The sequence below is a fragment of the Lactuca sativa genome, chromosome 5 (assembly GCF_002870075.4).
Source record: "Lactuca sativa cultivar Salinas chromosome 5, Lsat_Salinas_v11, whole genome shotgun sequence".
NCBI classification, from domain to species: domain Eukaryota; kingdom Viridiplantae; phylum Streptophyta; class Magnoliopsida; order Asterales; family Asteraceae; genus Lactuca; species Lactuca sativa.
Genome location: NC_056627.2, coordinates 99,536,437 through 99,556,076, shown reverse-complemented (window position 1 = coordinate 99,556,076; position 19,640 = coordinate 99,536,437). Strand labels below are relative to the sequence as shown.

General features: G+C 34.7%; 1 protein-coding gene across 1 annotated transcript; it reads left to right on the top strand.

Moving 5' to 3' along the window:
* Positions 1 to 13,519: 13,519 nt before the first annotated feature.
* LOC111915540 (actin-7) lies at positions 13,520 to 17,197 on the top strand. Its single transcript, XM_023911194.3, has 5 exons — positions 13,520 to 13,766; positions 14,075 to 14,144; positions 14,681 to 15,074; positions 15,226 to 15,839; positions 16,769 to 17,197. The coding sequence occupies exons 2-5, from the start codon at positions 14,085 to 14,087 to the stop codon at positions 16,832 to 16,834; spliced, it is 1,134 nt and encodes a 377-aa protein (XP_023766962.1). The 5' UTR covers positions 13,520 to 13,766; positions 14,075 to 14,084; the 3' UTR covers positions 16,835 to 17,197.
* The last annotated feature ends 2,443 nt before the right edge of the window (positions 17,198 to 19,640 follow it).

Here is a 19,640-nt window from a genome sequence, read left to right as displayed (position 1 = left end):
AAGTTTAATTCTTATAGTGTGTATATGTATTTTTACTCTGGGATATTAGTTTAGTCTTTAGTTCATAGTGTAGTAGTTTGGATATAGATGTGATTTCTCATGTAACCAATCTTAGTAATAATAGAGTGTCCAATGACCTTCCCGATCATTCGTAGAGTAGTAGTGTTCACCACCCCTGGGCCTGGCCGGCTCGAACTACAATTCGCAGTTGGGATGTAATAGTATCCGTTCTGTATAGATCTATACTGGTAGTGATTGCTTTCCTTCCGGGAAGCTCTAGTTACATAGTATTTGCTCAGTAGAGTGCCGTATAGAGTATTGTATTCTGGATTAGTGTATTCTATTATATTATAGTGTAGTGAACTTTATGTTATAAGGTATAAAGTATTCCTTTTTACATGTATCATTCCATAGTAGTAGTAACTATAGTGAACTTCATAGTGATAGTGGTAATAAGCGGTAGTCTTAACTATACCTATTATAGTTAATTAGGGTATAGAGTTACAGTCCTCTGATTTACAAAGGAATTTGGATTAAGTAAGACTTTCATATATAACACAAGTATATATGATATATAACTAAGAATTCAATGACAGTCGGACAGACACCAGTATACCCTAAGACCCCAATCAAACAAGAACAGGTAGTAAGGCTAGCTATCATTCCTAAGTCTTTGAAGTCCCGCTTATATAAATATAATTGCGTAGATATAATTTTTATCAGAAAAGAGGGTTAAAAACAATTTGAAAGTAGTTTAATAATAATTAACATGAAAATGCATTTGAATATTTCTTAAAAACAGTGTTGTTACAAGACAGTTTAAAAACATAGAAATTCTTTTTAATGGCAAGTGATAAATCACATGTGATTGATACTATAAATTGTAATATTCAACTTGTATTCCCCCCCCCCATAAAACATTGTAAAAACATTTGAAAGGTTCATTAAGGGGGTATGAACTCACCTGTAGCGAGTGGATCGGATAGGAGTCTCGGTTGAGTGTTTGGTGTCAAGTGAGGACTTTAACACACTTTATGAACCTAGTGACATATGAAGACATATGTTTTCATATAATTAGTGGATGAACCACTAATTTAACACATATGGACATTCTAATGTGAAGGAAAACGCTTTGGTTAAGTGTTAGGAGGCTATTGGGTTGCAATGAAAGAGTATAAGACCTCACCATGGAGTTTACTCTTCTAAAACTCACCTTGAGTGAGTTTATGGATGAGGGACCATTTCCTCCATGATTTTATGGCCATAAACTCATGGGAGGAGTGGGTTTGAGTGCTAAAAGGGTTCATACACTACTAGGGGTAGTTCTAGGGCTAAATCCGAGGCTTAAGAGGTGTTTAGGGTTAAAGGAGGGTACTCCCTTGGAGTTTACGGTCCTAGGACCACTCCTTGGGAGTTTACGGCCGTAAACCCCATGGTTTACAGTAGTAAACTCTTGGACACACCCTTTTCTTCGTTTTTGAGGTCCTAAGCTCATGGTTACAAATTTCTAAGTGAAGATATAAGGCCAAATTGAGGTTTAGGGCTTGATTTGCATATGTTGAGGGTGTTTACGGCCTAAGAATGTTCTTGGGCTGTAAACCCTCTTTCAAGCCCCTAAACTTGGTGTTTAATGTCTAAAGTTCTTCAAGGCTAAGTTCTAATCTAATTTCTAAGCCCAAGGAGGAGATTTGGGGCATATTTGGCATCTTTTTAGGGGTTTACGGCCTAAGAGTCTTCTTGGGCCATAAACTCCTTATTCATGCCCTTTTTGGATGCTTTTGAAGCTATAACTACATGCAATGATCCTTAGAACAAGCTAGGATGAGTGAACTTACGATTTGGAAGCGGAAACTTGCGGTTTTTGGAGAAAAATCGGCCTTGAGGAGAGAGAGTGTCTAGGGTGGTAAAAGGTCCAAAAGAATGTCCACTCACCCTTATATAGGGCTTGAGTGTTGTACCCGATATATATCTACCCGATACTTATGTTAAACGAGGTTTAAAGTTTTACCCGATTAAACGGTCGTAACCCGGCTTAAGTTGTAAACGAGATTTTTCCCAAACAAAATTAAAGATATTACCCGTGTTTTATTTATTTCAATAAATATGAATATAAAATAAAAACATTATTTTATTTGTTCAACCCCAAAAATAAATTGGAATAACAATAATGAAAATTATTTTATTAGCGGAAAATGGGTTACAACGATGGAATAAATTTCGGGTTGTCACAAAGTACTACTTGCGGCGGTTGAAGCTCTGAGGATCATGAAGTGAAGACACGAATTTCTTGGTTTCCCTCATTTTAGCTCTGGATTCTGCCGCTTGGCGCTCTGCTTCTGTCAGGCGTCCTTCTAAGGTGGCTCAGTGTTCCTAGAGCTCTTGTACTTTGGTTCGGGTCGTGACCATTTCCCTTCAAAGAACTTCGGTGCGGTCTCGAGTTCGATCATGTTCATCATCAATCTGGCGAATGCGAACGGAGTTGACTTGGCTGGTTGCACCAATTTCCATGAGGTGGCGGATGTTTATCCTGGTTTGTTCTTCATGGCGTGCGACATAGTGAACCATGATAGGGAGGGCTCTATCGGCTGATCATCCTCTGCTGAGGTCGTAGAAACCTCGTTGCATGCCCTAGGGAGGTCATTGATCTTGATCTCGACTCCATCTATGTATAGTCTCAGCCCATTGGGGCGTCGGGCCTTGGAAGTATCGCAGAGGGATAGGGGCAAGGTGTGGATTGTAAACTTCGGGTTCAGAGTCGGTTCCATCTGAGTCTTCTTCCTATTCACCGTCTACTGACTCTTCCTATTCCATGGGCTCTTCATCCTCCATGGGTTCTTCACCCTCCATGGGTTCTTCTTCAGAATTTTCCTCTGGGTCTTCCACAATCCAACCGGTATTCCCTTGGTTAGGGAAATAGGGGTCACCCAGAAAGTGAAATCCTGCCATTGCGCCTGTACGAGAATAGGGATAAGAAGGATGTCGCGACAAATTTTGGTATAAGAAGTTAGTCATCGCAATTTATAATGTGCTTATTACGCTTTTTGTGTTAAAATACTCCTATAGTATTTTTATGTTTGATTCTCGAGGTTTTTGGTAAGTTGAAGACTTGTTGCTCATCATGATCCTTCTTCGGCATACGTTGGTCATATCATGGCTAAATATAGTTGATTAGGCTATATTCATCCAATATCTGACTACATACCCCAAAGCTGGATCATGGTGTCCAACTTGTCTCATTACTTTTATGTTATTGTCATTGTGATACTGAACTAGTGAGTGCGATTGTACGAATACTTTTATAAAAATATGAATTTTTATTCTTAAAAGTATTTTTGAAAAGCTACGTCAGAGAATTTTGTCCCATTGTATTTATAGTTTGTATATCTTACGTGGTTCGATATACTTAGTTCACTATAAACAAAGATCTGATACCAATCTGTCACACCTCCAAACCAGAACGGCGGAAACATTCGGGGGTGGAGGACATCATGTTCAGTATCATAACCATAGTGAAGAAAGTAAACAACCATCATAAATATAATTTAAAAGGTTACATCGTTGCAAAAATACATGTTTCCAAATAAATTACATATGATGTCAAAATAGTTCAAAAGAAATATGCGCCTTAGCGTCTTGCCTTCAAAATCTTGTGGTTACTTGTATTACTGAATACCTGAGAATACAAGTTGTTTTTGGAAGAGTATCAGCATTAAAGCTGGTGAGTTCATAAACAATTTATGAATGAAAAATGAATGTTGTTCCATAAAGTTTGTTACAAGTTGGTTTCTAGAAAATCCAATATTTTCTAAAAGGTTTATTATAGTCTTAAATGAACCAAGACTTAGTATATGTAAGTAAATCATCATACTTATATGTGGTTTTATATTTAAATAAAACTTCTTTTTGTGAAATCATTAAATTCCTATAAACTGTGTGTTTTGTTAATTCCCCATGTGAGTTGTTATAACCATGCTATGACTCGAAGACCTCGAACTCAACGTTCTTCAAGCGTCGGAATGTTATGACACTTGTCACCCCAGACCTGCTGGTCTAGCTGTTGCAAGCAGCTTAGGTGCGAGTTGTCAAACCCAATATAGATCTATACACAACTATCACGCTCTCCCTACAAGAGATTCTGGCTATAACTACAAGACTTTACTGTTGTACTAAAGAGTACTCCGAAGCTGAATGTCTCACAAATTTATTCATTAACATGTTCACGTAGTTTGTAATAAAATACCCGCTTTGTCAATCGATTGTATTACCATTTCTTTGTTAAATGAGGTGTCCAAACTATACCTATTATAGTTTATCAAAATGTTTTATGTTGTAAATGAAACCTTGTTATGCATGACTTATATTTCAATAAAATGACATTGAAAATGCTAAGTATAAAATCTTACACACCTTGCTCAGCATGTTACAAGGTGTGAATAATTCTTAGACTCGTTTTAACAATTTAACTCTTAATTGTTACTGTTTTAGATTATATATAGAAAAATCATCATAATTCGAAAACTAAATACGTAAACTCGGAGAGTTTGGAAAAGAGTCTATTGTGTTCACAAATTTTCTTATAATTTTTGGTGGTCTCAACCCAGTGTGAAAATGTTCATCTTCACAACCTGACCCGATTTCGTTGCTGTAGTGATAGACAGTTTTGTAAACATCACCATAAATTGTAGAAAAATCGTATGGAGATGTGCAAGTAGTCATTTTAAAGGTATAAACTTGAACTATTTTCATATTGAATATTTTTTAGAAATATTAACTTTAATTTGGGTAAAACAGTTCGTGAACAGGTCACAACTTTTCTGTTGTAAGCTGTCAAGTTAAGTTTCAAGTAAGTTTTGGTGTTTTAACTTTTATTCCCCCCCACCCCCTGAAAACTAAGGAAAAATAGAAAATTTAGGGGTATGAACTCACCTTGAGTGATTCTTTTAAGAGTGGAAGGTCGAAGACAAGGAGTATCAAGTCAAGAACACTTGATGAACACGTGAAAATTTGGATGATCCTAAGAACGATTTTTGGTGTTAAAATGTGTGTAGATGATTCAAGGATGTTATGAAAACATGGAATAAAACTTGATTTTAGATGAAATACTTACCAAAAAGTGAAGAATTAGCTCAAGAACACTTCCAAAAAGTAGCTGGAAGTAGAGAGAAAAAGAGGCTCTTTTGAAGGTTTGAGAAATGTATAAGTGTTTGAGAGTGATCAAAGTGAACCAAGAAATCCTCCAGGGATTTCTTTATACAGATGTTGCTGGAGCAACTTGCAAGGTTGAAGGGACGTTTGCCTTGGTTTGTGTGATGTGGATATGGTTTGACCATTGAGAGGATGACACATGGAAGGCAAGTGGGCACACTTGACCCACTTGTGGGGTAAAATATCCACTTAATATAAAATAATGATTTTAATTAATAAATCCTTGAGAAATAAATAAAATATGAGTTTTGGGGGTTAAAAAAGGTAAAAATATGAATTTGGTGAAAAATCCCTGTAAAAAACGGGCTTAGGAGGCGAAAGTAGTCGAAAACCGGACATTATGGACTGAACCTGCGAGGTTCGGCTCTTAGAAGTGCTGAGGACCGAAGTAGAACAGGAACCAAGAGAAGAGACTAAGGAACCGAAGGTGTGAAGAGGGAACCGAAGGTGAGGCTCGGTCTCGGCTGTGAAGCTTGGTTTAGATGTTCGCTTCTGACATGCGAAGTTCGGTCCTAAGAAGGTTCGGCTCATAAGAGGGTTTCAGCTCTAAGAGGTTGCTTTTCATGATTTCTTCCCGTTTTGAGTGATTTTTGGCCAAGTTAAGGGTCGGGATGACTTGGATGACTATAAAAAGTTGAGAGAGATTTTGAGAGAGATTTGGGAGAGATTTGAGAGAGATTCATTTTTAGTCATTATCATCGAATAAACTTGCAATGCAAGATCCGTGAAACCCGTTATACTTCGTTTATGATTATTTTAAGTCCCCAAAAGGATCCATAGTCATGTTTTGATGCGTTTAACTCCCTTCTTAGGGTTTCACATTGATAAACACTTAGATTCACCGTGACACTCGAATTCTTGACATACAAATGTGCGTTTTCATAGAATAACTTTTAATCAAACAAGTACTATATAAGATTGACCAGTTTTGACTTGTTGACTTGAATTTGACTTTAATTTGATGGTTGTCACAATAATAATCGTTGAAATCGGATTTATAACGAAGAAGTTATGGACTTCGGAGTATTTTAGGGTTTAAAAGGGAACCCTAGTACACGGGGCGTACAAAGGGAGTACGCAGGGCAGTATGTTGGGTGTACATTGGCGTACGCTTAGCGTACCCAAAGGGATTGATCGCGAAGCCTCGGCCTTGTACGTTGGGCGTACGAGGAGTACGTTGGGCGTGCGTGGGGTGTTTAAATCCTAATTTTTGAGCAAGTGTTCCCTATTTAAACACCTTAAGTCTTTAAGGATGGCCTATTTACCAGCCTCCAAACCTCCTAAAATCCTAAATCAACCCTTTAGCCTCTTGGTGGTGTTATTAAGCTATTAAGAAGACTTTGGTGTTTATTTTGCCTTGGTGGAGGAAGTAGAGAAGCTTGAGGTTGCTTTGCTTGGTGAAAAGGATTTGGATCCAGAATCATCATCTTGTGGCAAAGCTTTCTGAGGTATCAAGTTTGTATCTTGGCTTTTGTATGTTTAGAACTCTTCATAGTTCGTTTGTTGTGATTTTGTCCTCTTTTTTGGTTTATGGATGAGTTAGGTCGTTTAAGGGCTTGTTCTTTCAGATCTGAGTTTGTTTTGGTATCCTTGAGCATAAAGGTGCAAGCTTTATGTGAATTTGGTGTCATGCATGCATTAAGTTAATTATTAAGTCCCTTTTAAGCTTCATTTATCCATGTATGAACGTAAAGTTGCCAACTTTACATGATAATCCAGCTCAAGGAAGTCAGATCTATGTTTTGGAGCTTTGTTTTAAAGGATGAAGTGATTTAATCAAGTTTGGGCTGAATAGGGTGAGTACACTAGGCGTACAAGCAGTTACACTTAGCATACAAGCCTCCAAGTGAGTACAATGCACGTATGTGCTGAGTACGCCCCAAGTACTCGGTTTGTTGGGCCTCACATGTTTGGGCTTTGGTTTGGGATATCTTTTGGGCTTGGTTGCTTGGGGATTTGTTGGGCCATCTGAGAATAAGTGTTTTGGATTAGGAATAAGTTAATGGGCTTTAGGGTAAGGCCCATGTAAGGGTTTGGGCCCAATTTGGAAAATTGGGCCATAAGTGGGCTTTGGATTGATTATTGGTTTACGGGCCTTTATGATTGGGAGTTTGGGCCTTATTCTTGGACCAAACTAGGTGAGGGGTAAAAAGGTCTTTTTACCTTATATATGGATTGTTAGTTTTGTATTGGAACCCAATAGTTAATTGGATGTTATTTGTTTGATAATGCAAGGATTCTAGCAGTTCTATAGTCAGATATTTATTCGTGGGTTCAACTATCGAGGTGAGTCTCCTCACTGTTCTATGGGTCAAAAGGCACCAATACCAGCCCATTTGGTTTATGTATTATAAGAAGACCAGGGGTTGGCCCTTGGCATTTGTATGAAAGGCCAGGAGGTGGCTCCTGGCAAATCTGTATTCAAGACCAGAGTTCGGACTCTGGCGGTTAAGTAGATAAGTAGTTGTAGATTATATGCTAATTGTCTCTGTGATGCTTGCATGGAAGACCGGGAGGTGTCTCCTGGCACTTGTCTATAAGACCCAGAGTTTTGGTCCCATCCTTGGTAAGGAAAGCCCACGATACGGCTCGTGGCATAATGACAAGACTATGGTTGGCATATAGCACCTCCTATTGCATGCTTGATATGTATGACTCGTATGTTTTGTATGGTATGTGGTATTTTGGGGAACTCACTAAGCTTTATGCTTACAGTTTGTGGTTTATGGTCGTACTACCGGTTCGAAAGGGAAGAGCCTGACTTGATCACAATGCATACACCTATATTTTCACAACTTTGAGATGTTGGGATTGTACTCTGATAATTGTTTTATTTTGAAATACTTCTAAATGTTTGAATAAAGGATAAATTAGTGTTTTGATTATATTAAAAATGAATTTTTTACCTTGTGATTTTCAGGACGTTACAAATACTCAAGCTACGACCTTTTTCTCACTAACATCAAAAGTTCATGACCATGAGAGAACCATATCAAGTTCTGGATTTCCTCATACTCCAAGAGCATCCAAGAATGGGACCAAAACATCCAAAAAATGGGCTCAAACATCAAGCAAGAAACACAAAGGTCAAGATATGAACTTTATACCTCTGATAACTCAGAAATGTGGAGAAGATGTTGGATCCAAGCTTGTTCCTTGCTTCCTTACACCAAGATGAACTTCTTTCTTTTTCAAGTTTCACCAAAAGAGGACATTAACCTCAAGATCAAGCCACTAAGCTCCTTTCCATGGAAGAGAGGCTAGGGTTTCGAAATGAAGGGATGGGAGACGAAAAAGATGGCCTAGAATGGGGTTTAAGATGCTTAAATATTGGAACAACCCTAGAAATACATGGGCTTGGGCATGAACAACTGCCACGCCGTGGTGGTCCAAAACATTACGTGGCCAATTATCCATTACCACATCGTGGCACAGAGTTTCCTTCTAAACTCCATCATAGGTCCTTGCTACAATTAAGTTTAACCAATCTGGACATGGATGTTACACCTTCTTTTCTAAAAATATTTTTAAGATTGCTTAAGCCTTAGTTTGAGTTTGGACACATGCTCGTATTCATCCAAATCCCTCAAACCAAGGTTTTTATACTAACTTGTAACATCCCAAATTTCCGACCAACATTTTTTTTGAAATATAATTTAAACAACAAAAAGCCATCTTTTAGAAAAAACATAAAGATCAATTAGGTTTCAACATCATACAAACATACCATGGAGTCGAGCGAAAAGTCTCAAAAATATAATCAAACTAAAGATGCGAGTACAATCATGTCGCACCTTTTCCCTTCTCATTGGAACAACCTAAAAAACATTTCTATAAATAACAAGTAAGTACAAAGCTTAGTAAGGTCCCTAATACACCACATATTCCATCACAGATACTTCGCTAACAAATTATAGGCTTTTGATCTCACTGTAATGCCTCCATCGCACGCTTCATGGCCCAATACATTTCCACCATCATCCATCATACTTGTATGCTCTAGTCATCATCATATCGGAGTTGTAGGCTTATAACCCAATATATAACGATCCGCCATAATGGGTCTCATTTTTCTAGCCATTACCTAAGTTGATAACTAGACATTGTCATTACTTTCACACCAAAGAATAGTTGGAAGCAATGCTTTATTTATGTCCTAATTGATCCTGATTCGATATTAATTAGAAGTATAATGATTTTCCTCAATAACTAAATACTTTTGTCTGTAAATACTACATACATGATTCCATCTGTAAATGGATTTGATTAAATATGAGTTATAGTATCAATAACACTACTAATTCTTACTATATAATATGATATAAATATATTTGGATTATAAGATTTCATTGATACAAAACTAATTTCAATAGATTTATTGGATGGTTACACTGACATGAGAATTAAACCTATGAAATAAATTCTATCAATTGCAAATAAATAATAGTACATAATTTGGTAGCCATTTGAAAAGGTGTTAAGAAACAACGATCCATAACTTTTTATGGTCGGAATTAACTACAAAAAATAGATAACACATAAAGAAAAGAATGGAAAAATAACTTACCAGAGTAATTATCTTTGTCGTTTTGTTCACATTTAGGCATTTTTTTTTATACATTTGACCATTTAACTTGCTAAAGAAAGTTTAAAAATAACTGTATGAAAGTTATAAAAAAATTGTATGAAAATGTAAAAAAAAATTTAAAAACTTGTAAGAAAATTTTAAAAAGAATTTTTTTAGATTAAAAGCACTTGTATAAAAATTATACTATAATATAAAAAATTATACGCAAAATTTAAAACATTATATTAGAAAAACCTATGGAAAAAATATCATAAAAATATTGTAAGAAATTATAAAAACGTCTTAACAAATTTATAAAAAATTGTTGACATTTAACAAGTTAAATGGTCAATTATGTAAAAAGAAAGTTGCCTAAACGTGAATAAGATGAAAAAAATAATTACCCTTATAAGTCATTTTCACAAAAAAAAAAAAAAATTGTTAAACAGGCTCAATTGCAATTTTTTAGTATTATATTATAACTTCAAATTTTGTTTTATATTCTTAAATATTTATGCCATTGCAAGTTCTACTTGTTAATCAATCAGTTATTTGTAATATAACATGACTCTCCACATTAGGTGGATGGCTCTACACTTAATTGAAAAAAAAATACAAGAAATCTAAATCAAAATCTACATTAAAAGAAATATAAACCAGAATAAAAACAATTCAACAATTCTAATTCTATGTATTAAAATAAAAAAATTAATTTAAACAGTGATATACTTAATTATACATATTGTTTATTAAAAAACCATTTCAACATGTAATGGTTCAAAAAATAATAATAATCGGTTCCAAACTTTAATATTGATTTTAGTTATGAAATTGATTGTTCCTAAACAGTTTTAGTTCTAAAGACGGATACCCGTCCCAAAGTTCATCCCTAAGACTGGGGGGAAGTGGTGCCACCGAAACCGCACTTTCTTCCCCGTCACATAAGCGTCATATCATTTTTTACCACTCAAGTGTGGTTTCATGCCACACAAAAGGTGTGGTGCCACACTTTTCATTTTTTTTTTTTTTTTTGTTTTTTTGATATTTTAATTTAATAAAACTTTTTTTTTAACTATTTTAATTTAATATAACTTCTATTTTAATAAAAAAAACATAATTTTTCATTATTTGAAAATAAAAGAAACATTACATTGCGTTACTTAAAAAAAAAACCCCACATACATGACATTTAAATTTTTTTTTTGAGAGAGTGGTGATTTAAAAAAAAATTTGAGAGATAGAGGAGACTGTATTGTGAAAAAAAATTAAGTTGATATGTATATATATAGGAAAGAAAAAGCAAAAAAAAAAAAAAGTTTTTATGCTCAACGCTACTTTCCTCAACCACAACCAATCAAAATGCACGGTATTGGAGGACTGCACTGCGGCCAAGACCGCACCAGACCGCGGTCTGAGAGCGGTGTTCGCGTCCTATGTGGCACGAAGTGCGATCTTGGACCGCACCCATACCCACCAGCCTAAATGACATAGACACGAGGATAATAAAGTCATATTTTGTTGATGATTATCCCATTGGATTTTTTGCATTTCAAAATTCGAGGGATTCAGAAGTAGTTTTAAAATGATATAATAATTTATTACTAACGTATTCTTTAATTCTATCTTAATTTTGATCCAAATAATATACTTTTTTAGGATTTTAAATTCAAATATATTGAAAAGCTTTTAGTTATTACAATCCACACGACTCTTGTGAAACGGAAACTAGGAGCCTATAGCGGGAGAAGATAGAAGTTTGTTGATAATTTTTTTATATTAGTATTTGAAAATATAAATAGTCTAACGTATAAAATTACATTAAAAGGCAATTAAAGAAGATTATGTTAATTTTTTTTTTTTTTGAAAGAGAAGATTATGTTAATCTTTTTTTTTTTGAAAGAGAAGATTATGTTAATCTTATTTAAGGGTAAATCTAAAAAACTGATTTATGTTGTGTTTAACATGCCACAAGTAATTAATAAATTAGTTTATTTTTGAGATTTTTTAAATTGTTATTTTGACAAACCAAAAGTAATTGATAAGCTAGTTTTTCGGGTGTTTTTTTAAAATCTCCCAAATATAACTTTAATTAATTATAAAAAAATATATTTAGTTAAATGTTTTTTATATCATTTTATATCTTTCAGCCACTTTATAAATTAATTTTTTTTCTAGCTAATTTATAAGTTAGCATCTACCTTTTTAGCCATCAATTAATTTTTTAGCTAGTTTGCTAATCATAGCTTAAAAATGCTCAATAACCTTTTCTTAAACGCTACATGAATTGCTTTACATTTGAATATTTTTGTTTAACTTTGGTATCCCAAACAAAACTTTTCATTTAAATAGAGTTTTTTGTTTAATAAAATTACAACAAAATCGAAAGAAAAAAGACAAGCTATGCCGTTATTATTTTCTGGATTGTAAAATTAACTTTTTAAAAACTACGTCTATGGATCTTGAGTTCATAACATTATAACACATGATTTGTTGCACTCGTTTGACGACCTCCACCGCTTCTAGTGCTAGGAAACCAGATGTATCAAAAACAATTGGTATAAACATATGTTGATTATCAATAGAAACTTTTTCCGTGTTTAACCATTTTACTTGAGACCGCTATTAAAACAGTTTGTCTTGCAATGAAACCCTTATTCCTCAAATCCACTAGAAGGAAATCTTATTAGATCCACATAAACATATTTCATTCTTATCTATCCAAAAACCAAAATATCTGTTAATCTAGAAACTAAAAGTTTTCATAACATGTACATTATAATGCATGACCCGTTATACCGCTTCTAGTGCTAGGAAACCAAATGTATTCAAAACAATTGATATAAACACGTGTTGAGTATCAATACAAACTTTTTCGTGTTTGACCATTTTACTTGAAACCGCTATTAAAACAATTTGTCTTAAGGAGATCAATTGAAATACACTCGAGATTTACGACTTAAATTTAACCTACTTGATTAGATGTATTGAAAATTTAACCCCGGCCGTTTATTTCGAGTTAAATTTGGTTGATTGGATCAATGTTTTAAAAACCGGTTTGAACCGGCCGGTCGAACCGGTTGGACCGGGAACCGGAAGAGGGAGCGGTTCAACTATCACCGGTTTTATATTGATTTCTAAATCGGATTGAACCGGCGGTTTTTAGAAAAAACCGGTTGAACCAGTCAAAATAAACCGGTTAAACCGAATACAAACACATGAAAAATAACCTTTTATATAATAAACTTTGGTGATTTTTTTTCAAATCTATTTAGTTTTCTCTAAATAAAAGATATGATAAATGTTATAGATTCTTTTGATGTGTTTGTATTCATCAAAAATTATATTTCGTTTCGGTACTATACTTTATTTTCTTTTTGACGTATATTGATTGATTTAAAACACTAAAACTTATGGTTATGTGTTATTTTAATGTATTTGAATTCATCTACAACTTATTATTATATGTCTTTTTAATGTTTGAACTTGTAAACATCAAATTCATAATTTTTATATGTATGTATGTGTAGGAAAATAGAAAAAAACGTGAAAAATATAGAAACCGGTTCACCTAGTGGTCGAACCGGTTAAACCGGGAACCGGTCAACATACCGGTTCAACTAAAAAACCGGTTTTTAAAACATTGGATTGGATAACTTTTTTGCATATATTTAAATATACATTTGGTCAGGTCTCCTCTAACTCTAACAACTAATCTTCTATTCTTTAGCTTGGGGTGGCACTTCGTCGGGAAAGATACCGAAAAATGTAACTGTAAAATGATACAATTTTATAATCGATTTCTTTATTATAAGAATGACTCTTGAATTATTAATTGTTTTTCTACCTACTACTTAGTAATTCCTGTAAGTCAACCTTTCCTCCTACGATGAACTTCTCAACCGAACAGACTAAACCACACTGGAGCCTACGATTTGAGTTTCCGGCAAGTGGAGGTTTCCTTATGCTGCTTCATCTTCCTTCTGAAAAACTAAAGGTTTGCTTCGATTATCTTGTAATTTTAATGGTTTTATCGTTTTTAATTTCCGATCTAAGTCTCTTACCACTCATTATATAGAATCTTCTCTGTAAGTGCAATTGAAATCGTTGTATTTTGATCTGCGATCTGTTTGACTTGCATTCTTGATTTATCTGTATTTGTAAAATACTTTAGATTGTTTTGCTGGGTATTACTTTGAAGCTCTTGAGAATGATAGGAAAATATCTTGCCATTTCTTTGGAAGATAATGGATGCCAAAGATTGTGTTGTGTAAACTTATTGTATTTTTGATGTTTGTGTTGCAGATTTATAGAAATGGCCGACTCTGATGATATTCAACCCATTATTTGCGACACTGGAACTGGAATGGTGAAGGTTAGCATAAGAATTCTTCTGTTGCTATTTCTAGTTATTGATTTTAATTGTATTATTGATTCTGAATTCAAATCAGGGAGAAATACTTGTTTAATGCAAAGAAACGATTTTTTTCTCAGTTATGCAACAAATTATTGTTTTGGACCACAAATGCAAATTGTTTCATTCTATTACCAACATTATGCAATATCTACAGTAAAGGGTAAAAAACATTTTTTTTTATATGGGGGCAAATTCTTTGCTTAAGATCTTATATCATTAATCACCAACATACAACTTTATAGGAGTTGTATAGATGCCATGTCATCAATCCACTCTCATACAACTTCCCCTTTCAATTTCTCCAATACATAAAACCTTACGAACCTCATACAACTCCACCTCATATCCCCTCCATTGCATGTATTATACACGAATGGGCCCCACTTTTCTTCCATACAACCATTGTATACAATCTACAATGCTCTAGGGTCTTTATGTCTTTTCCTTTTGTTACTCAAACTCGAATTCCTTTTGTTCTTTGACTAAATTTATAGGCGGGGTTTGCCGGTGATGATGCTCCTAGGGTGGTGTTCCCCAATATTGTGGGTAGGCCACGTCACACTAGTGTTATGGTGGGCATGGGCCTGAAGGATGCTTATGTAGGAGATGAAAGCATGTCAGAAAGATGTATGCTGACATTGAAATACCCAATTGAGCATGGTGTTATCAGCAATTGGGACGATATGGAAAAGATTTGGCATCACACTTTCTATAATGAGCTTCGTGTTGCTCCAGAAGAGCACCCTGTGCTTCTTACTGAAGCACCATTAAATCCCAAGGAAAACAGAGAAAAGATGACACAAATTATGTTTGAGACCTTCAGTGTTCCAGCCATGTACATTGCAATTGGCGCCGTGCTTTCTTTGTACACGAGTGGTCGTACAACTGGTTAGTTCCGCATGACGCTTTTGGGTTTCAACTATAATTTATATTGTTCGTAATTGCACAATTTTGTTTAGAAAAAAAAAAAAAACATTATTTTAATAAAGTTACAATTTTACTTTTAGGCAAAATTCTCTAACAATACTATTTTTTACAGGTGTCATGTTGGATTCCGGAGAGGGTGTTACGCACACTGTCCCAATTTACGAAGGTCACGTACTTCCTCATGGCATCCTCCGTCTTAATCTCGGTGGCAGTGACCTCACGGATTGCCTAATGAGAATCCTGACAGAAAGAGGCTACATGTTCACCACAACAGCCGAATGGGAAATTATTCGTGACATTAAAGAAAAGATTGCGTACGTGGCTCTTGACTACAAGCAAGAACTCAAAACCTCAAAAACTAAATCCTCTGTTGAAAAGCTCTATGAGCTGCCCGACGGGCAGATTATTAAGATTGGGGCAGAGAGATTCCGCTGCGCAGAGGTTCTCTTCCAGCCACATCTGATTGGAATGGAAGCTGCTGGTATTCATGAGATGACCTACAACTCGATCATGATGTGTGATGTTGATATGAGGAAGCATCTTTATGAAAATATTCTGCTCGGTGGTGGGTCAACCATGTTACCGGGCATTGTTGACCGGTATATTAAAGAAATCACTTCCCTTGCTCCTAGCAGCATGAAAATAAAAGTGATTGCGAAGCCCGAGAGGAAATACAGTGTGTGGATCGGAGGATCAATCCTTGCATCTCTCAGCACGTTCCAACAGGTAAATTCAAGCCCTCGTATAGAAAATGACTAATGAGGACAAATTTGTAAAATGTTGACTTATCGGGAAAGTCTTTGGTCCTAACTTTCTTTGTTAAGTCTCTTTCTACATTTAGTCAAAAAGAAGCATCTATATATAGCTTACCAGATTAAGTCCTGATTAAGTGTCGTCTGGATAAGTGATTTTTAAAAAATAGGGCAAATTGCTGGGAATAGCAACGTATTTTAATTTCATTACCAATATGGGGAGTTTACTTTAGTTTTTACTCATAATAGCAAAATACTTATATTATTTTTACCCATGTAGTAGTGTGTTTACATCTTTTTACCAATAATAGCAATGCTGCTTAATTTTTTTACCGATAATAGCAGCATCCTCGTTACATGTATTGTCAGTTGTATCGGTATTGAAATGTAACTACGTTGCTATTATGGGTAAGGAATTGTAATTACATGGAAATTTGTGTAAAAAAATGTAAGTGTGTTGCTATTATGGTTACATATTGCTATTATCGATAATGAATCCAAGTACAATGCTATTCTTAAGTACATAGTAGGGAATAGTGAAATACTTTACTTTCGTTACTAATATCGACAACATACTTTATCCTCTACCCATGGTGACAAATTACTTGTATTCTTTTACCCATAATAGCATTGAACTTATATTTTTTATACACATAATAGCATCCACGACTTTCTTAACTACCGATAATAGCAACATACTTAGATTTCACTTCAAATATCAATAATGTACTCTCCTTGTTACATATTGTTACCATTGGTAAAGAAATGAAACTATGTCGCTATTGTGGAGAAGAAATTTAAGGACATTGTCTGTATTGTTATAAAAATGTAAAGTATGATGCCGTTTTCCATAATTTTCCCTAAGACATTCGACTAACCAACTTTTTGTTTTGTTCAAATTAGATGTGGATTGCGAAGGCCGAGTATGATGAATCTGGTGCATCTATCATCCACAGAAAGTGCTTCTAAATACGTATTTTGTTCTGGTTTTATATTTTTCTTATATATTTTCTGTGTCATGTGTCATGTGGAGTAAGAAAGGCACACATGGACATATGTGGAGTTGTTGGTTGTTAACAAACAAGAGGATAAAAGCCATTTCATTCATTAGTCACAATTCTTCTAAAAATTGGGGGAAATGACTAATGGCTTCATGATATTAACTGTACAAGCCAAGTTGTATATTAGATTTTTTGTTTCAAGATAACATCTCCGATGGTGGAGTTTCTGTATGTTTGTTTTAGTAATCAGGTGGGAATCTATAAGTGGAGGTATTCTTCGGAATTTATAAATATTTAAAAGAAAATTTTAGACGACTCTTAACTTGTTTCACTTCGTTTTTAGCTGAAATTTGTGATTTCTTTGGTTGACCACTTAAAGATAAAACGTAACAAAATTTGACTTCATATGACTTCTCACATTTAGTAGAACTATGTTTGAGGGTGGTATGGTAGTAGTGATCTGACACATTTTTATGCATATATTTTTGGTAATATATATCCTCGTTTCATGAGTAAAAAGTGCAATGATGGGATGTTTGTTTTGGTCATTGCATGATCTAAATAAAAAATGGAAGCCAAAACATGGAATTTGAACAAAATGTGGGCCGTTGTGGACGAGCACTATGATGAGGTCCAATATGCTATAATGAATAAGCCTAAGTCTACACTATAGATGGTAAGGTCCAGAGAAACGTGAAGTAAGACAAACATAAGACGTCCTCACTCATGTTTATTAGTGATGTGTATACAATTAGAGTTTGTTAAGATATGTTAGTGATTAGTTAGATTTTAATGTGTTTATGTTTGTTAAATTTCGTGGTTATTTACTTTTGTGATAACACAATGAATCAACATAAACACATTAAAACACATTAAAATCATAATTGTATATATTTATTATATACAAGAGTCACAAATCAAAAAACATACTAGTTGACATACAGGGAATTGAAGCTTGGAAATAATATGGATCGAGGCATGCAAGTTAATTGTCCCAAGGCAGTATTTGTCCTAGTATGGGTCTGTCATGAAAATACAACAATCAATTCAAGAATTAATATTAAATTTGTCGAAAATCATCATTCTCTCATCGTATGAAAAAACGATTTTGAAAAAATAGCCAAATATAACATCACGCTTTTATTTTTTTAAAAACAACCCAAATATAGCGTTGTACTTCCATTTTTTTAAAAATCTGTCAAATAATAGCAACGTCATTTGTATATAAATCAATTTTCATTGTTATAGTTGGATGAAGATTTGAAAGTTTAACATTTTGATAAATTTCCTTTTGAAAGTACAACACTATAATTTATTAAGTATAAATGTATTTTCATTGCATTTGACCAATTCATGAGTTAAATTATGCTTTTACAACCAAAAGACACATCATTAATAAATATTTGAATATTTTCTCAGTAAATATTTTATAAGATGTAACGCCCGTTCCTTGGGTATATTTCCTTATGTTATTTAAAGTTTATATATTGAGAATTTTGGGTCTACACAAGGCGTAGAAGGCAATTACGCAGGGCGTAAATCATTAAGTGCACACAGATGATTTTCGTCCTACGTTGGGCATAACTTTGGTTACGCATGGCGTAGGCGTGTGGAGCTCAAACCCTAATTTGAGGGGTGTGAGCCCTATTTAAAGGCTCTAATCTCTTGAGAACCTCCCCATGCTCAACCTCCACTCTCCCAAGCAGTCTTTTCAAAACCTTAATCCCTTGTGAGCTTTTTTGAACTTTTTAAGTGTTCTTGGTGCATTTTGAAAGAGGAGAAGTCTATCATTGAGGATTGATGTGGCTTAAGCTTGAAGATCCAGGATGTTCATCTCATTTGCCAACTTCTGGAGGTATAAAGTTCTCACATTTATGGTTCATTGGGTTAGATCTAGGTTAGCTTGTTGGTTTGCATGTTTCTAGTCCCATGATTTTGGTTCTTAATAGTAAGAGCTACTCGAGAGCTTAAGGTTGTCATTTCTTGTTGTTTCTCACATACCATAAAAATGGGATCTTAGTTGCTATCATTCATCCATGCAAGGTTTTGAGGTCATTAAAGGTTGATATAAAACTAGGTTTGATCTTGTGCCTAATTAAGCTATGCAAAACACATAAAGTCAGGAACTTTATCACTCTAGATTTTCAAAAGGTTTAGATATGGGAGTTGCACGTTTGGTCTTAAGGTATTAAGGACTTATTGAGAAGATTGGCAAACAGAGCGGGTACGCGGGGCGTAATTTTAGCTACATAGCATGTAGCCTGATTTTATCCCGATTTTCATTCGAGGGAGCATGGTACGCATGACATACCCCCAGATGTTGACTTTTGGTCAAAATTGGATTTTGGGTCAAGTTGAGCGGATCATAGCCATGAAAGGATAAAATGGTCTTTCACCCTAGAAAGAGAGAAGTATGTTATGGACCCTTGATTACGGATTATCACCTTAATTGCTAATTAAGGTTGTTTTGGATATATTTAGTGTGAGGAGCTTCTATAGCAGTAGTTCGAGTGTGAGTTTTATTCGGCCATCGATTAAGGTGAGTCATCTCACTATACTTGTGGGTCAAAGGCACCAATGCCAACCCTCTAGATTGCGTTATGATGGATGTTATTTTTCTTTGTGACTTTTGCATGTATGTTTAGGTTGAAAGATACCCAAGAATTGGGATCATTGTTATGATTGGGTTTAAATACACCTAGGGTTGGGCCCATTATTATATGTATGGGTTAAGATAAACCCTAAGATGAGCCCATTATTACATATTGGGTTGA